Raw genomic sequence first — 3,473 nt, forward strand, 5'->3', positions numbered from 1 at the left:
CTAGTATTAAAATAATTTTTCGATTTTCACGTAGCTATATAAAATCCAGAAGAAACCTTTTCTTCGATGGTAGTAACGACCATGAATTACTTCAATATAAGTTGCGTTTACATAATTCCATTTCAACAGGTGTTTAGGCATATTTCATAATACCATTTAAAGCAAATTCATATTGTTAAAACTTCAATGAAGTTTTCTAACTATTATCATTTTTTATATTTTTTCTCATTTTAACTTTCAAATTCAGTTAACTTCCATTTTACTAAAAGATTTTTAAAAATGAAATACAGTGTCGTTAAAGTAATTTATATTTTAAAAATTTTAAATTAACATTTTATAGTAAAATAAAACTTGTTAAGTGTTTTTAATGTTCTGAACGCTTTATAGTTGATTTTCATAAACAAATAAGTAAATAATACTGGGATTAATTTAGTTATCTTCGGTGCTTGTTATCAAGCATTTCTACAACAAGATCTGATAAGCATGCTCCTTTTTCGCTCGTATTGTTTAATGTATGAAGTACTTTAAAAACTTCATTCACCAAATACTTCAGTTGCGGAAGAATAAGAACTATTTTAGCAAATTTAAGTGGATTCTCTTTGTGACGGTTTTTTGTGTAATATTGTAGCGAAGCGCAAAACTGAGTACTAAGTGCATGCACCTTTGCAGGACGAGATAACTGTGCAGTTTCTAAGCGTAAAAAAAAAAAAAAAAAAAAAAAAAAAATCATGTAAAAACACGAAATTGTTGGTAATATTTCAAGTTACAAAATGGGAGAGAAAAATTGTAAGTTTTTTTTACCTGCGTTAGTTAGAATTATGGCTTTTAAGCAAGATATTTCTTCTTCGTCGAGCTTATAAGTTTTTGTACGGTAAATTAGCGCCAAGAATGGGTCATAAATAAGACCGAATCCGAGCTCTGTGGCTTCTTGCTTTGTTACATCAAAAGTACACGAAAGTTTAAGCGAATTGGTTGAGTTAACTGAAAGAAACAACCAATTCGTAACCATTAGTTCAACCCAAGCAGCCTGCAATAAAACAGCTTGATCGCTTAACATTAAACTTGCGTAACCTGGAATTTTTTTTGCCCAGTCAATGATACGTATTAATTGCTTTCCTACGGTACTGTAAAATCTCTGAATAAGTGTTCCGTTTTCAAATTCATCAATTGAAAGATAAAGTTTTGAATGCGTTGACCTTAACTGCTCTATGATATTTTCATGCTCTATTTCAAGAGGTGTAAGAACGCTCTCTATGCATTCATCGGCATTATCAAGCCGTGCGTACTTTTTAGGCTTCATGTCTTTGTCTCGTCTCTTAATTTTTTTTCCTAAATCTAAAAAAATTTTAAAGAAATAAAATTAAAAGTAAAGGTGAGAAGAAGAAAAGGAAGGAGAGGGAAGAAATAAAGAGAAAGATTTTTATTTTAAAGTTCTTTTAATAAAAAAACAGTCGAAATAACCTGAAGTCAAAATCCTTAGTCATTAGGTATAAAATATGGAATGAAGAATTTTTAATTGAAGCAAATGAGAGAAAATACTATTAAAACAAAACAAAACAACACAATAAAAAAGCTTTAATTTGAAGAAGTGAAAATATTATGATAAATGTAAAATGATGATGATTTATCCTAATAACAGGATAAATATATGATATAAACAAATATATGTTGCTTACACTCTTTTGACATTCCAACGGCGTGACACTTTCCTAGACGACAAGCTTGACAGCATTTTCGACTCATCTTGTTAATAGTGCAATTATTACTTGCTGGACATTTGTAGTTAAGTTGTTTAAGCTGCAAACTTCTTTTAAAAAACGCTTTGCACCCCTCGCATGAAGGAACTCCGTAATGGTAGCCCGAAGCTCGATCAGTACAAACCATGCATATCAAGGGAACAGCATGACGTCCATTCGACACGTTTCGCTTGATATTGTTTTGAGTCGGGTTTTTTTCTGGTAACGTAGATGACGCAATAGCAGCAGTGTTATTGTCAATTACCTGCTATTTGAAAACAGGATAAACTCGTTTTAAAACATTTTAATCGAGAGAAAATGCAGTCAAACAAAAGCAAAAAGAAAAAGTCACCGGTAAATCTAACGAGCGCGTCACAGTGCTGCTTGGTATGTCTTGCTGTTTCACATTGATTTCCTCTTGATGAACACATTCAACATCAATATAGTTATCATCTCGATCAAAATCAGACATATTTACTGTGATGAATTTTAAACATTAAAATTTATTACATTTAAATTCCGCTCTTTAAATTATGTTGAAGAGATTCGCTTTAAACGTTTTTGTGCTTTCCAATAAAAAAAAAGATAAATACTCTCTATTCATAATAAATGATCGGCAACTATTCATTTGTGTTGTTGGTTTGCGTTGGTTTGCGCATTGATTCCGTATTTAGTTTCTGTTTCGCTTTCAAATTTCTTTACCAATACAAAAAACTCATTTTCTATGTACTGAATGCTTTTAATTATTTATGAAGAAATTCTTTTTCAAAAAATGAAACCATTAAAAAGATGAATGAAACCATTACTCATTAAAAGATGAATTTAGCAGTGTTCATTGAATACATAATTAAGTTTAAATTTGTGTAAAAATATTATTTCCCGTTACAAACACTTTTCACATTTTATATGGTGGCAAAGGGGTGTACAAATTTTGGGTAAAATTTGAACACCCTTTGATAAGAGCTACCATTCGACAAGCAGCTTTAGTACGGGAAACAGGCTGGACTATTGTGGTCTTTACAAATAATATTTTCTACAATTTCTTTCATTTACAAGTTCATTCTACAATTACCTTCATTACAAAAACCGTCCTGTACCTAACTTGAGAGTTCTGGCCCCAGCATGGTTTACAACTGTTAAAACCCTTCACAAATGCTTGGAATTTTTGGTTGGGATCAACTTTCTAGCGAGAATAATTTTTGAAAAAAAAAAAAATTTTTTTTAAATCATTCGTAATTCCTCATCTTTTAGCAAAGATACTTATAGAAACTTTAACATTAAATTTGAACAATTTTTATAACGAATAATAAATAGCGTAAGGAATCTGTAAACGAACCGGACTGAAAAGTTTTTTCAATTTATCTTAATATTTAAGATATACCGCAGACAATTGGAACGATATAGAAAGCTTTATTAGTTTCATATTCAATTTCCTAATATTTTAATTAAAAAACACTTTTTTTTTTTATTTAAAATTACTTTAAGCCTCACAAAATTTGTTTTTCGTTTGTCGGTGCTCATTTTTTAGGACATTTCTACCAATGACTGCTACTTTTCATTGTTTACACTGTACATTAGACTCAATTGAAAACATGAAGCAGCTTTTAGATTGTGCTTAAGATAAATTTCTGCTATATGTTGAAACCAGCTGTCAATGAATATCGACGAGGCTGTGTAGCCACACCGGCGATAATAATTGGCGGCTCTTCTCCACACACCCATTACAATAAAAATGTC

General features: G+C 30.6%; 1 protein-coding gene across 2 annotated transcripts; it reads right to left on the minus strand.

The window, feature by feature from the left end:
• Window positions 1-290: 290 nt before the first annotated feature.
• LOC145185829 (retinoic acid receptor RXR-alpha-B-like) lies at window positions 291-2,467 on the minus strand. 2 transcript variants are annotated; one of them, XM_080061855.2, is made up of 4 exons: window positions 2,089-2,467; window positions 1,677-2,004; window positions 802-1,335; window positions 291-690 (listed from the first exon to the last, which is right to left on the minus strand). In XM_080061855.2, exons 1-4 carry the CDS (start codon window positions 2,206-2,208, stop codon window positions 434-436), a joined length of 1,239 nt encoding a protein of 412 aa, XP_079917981.2. In that variant the 5' UTR covers window positions 2,209-2,467; the 3' UTR covers window positions 291-433. The 2 variants fall into 2 exon arrangements, with proteins under 2 accessions (XP_079917981.2, XP_089952957.1); XM_090096831.1 differs by having other exon boundaries at window positions 1,677-2,001; window positions 2,089-2,367.
• Window positions 2,468-3,473: the final 1,006 nt, after the last annotated feature.

This window comes from Hydra viridissima, unplaced genomic scaffold (assembly GCF_058129835.1).
Source record: "Hydra viridissima isolate aposymbiotic clone 2 unplaced genomic scaffold, HvirCarnegie_v1 scaffold_9, whole genome shotgun sequence".
Classification (NCBI taxonomy): domain Eukaryota; kingdom Metazoa; phylum Cnidaria; class Hydrozoa; order Anthoathecata; family Hydridae; genus Hydra; species Hydra viridissima.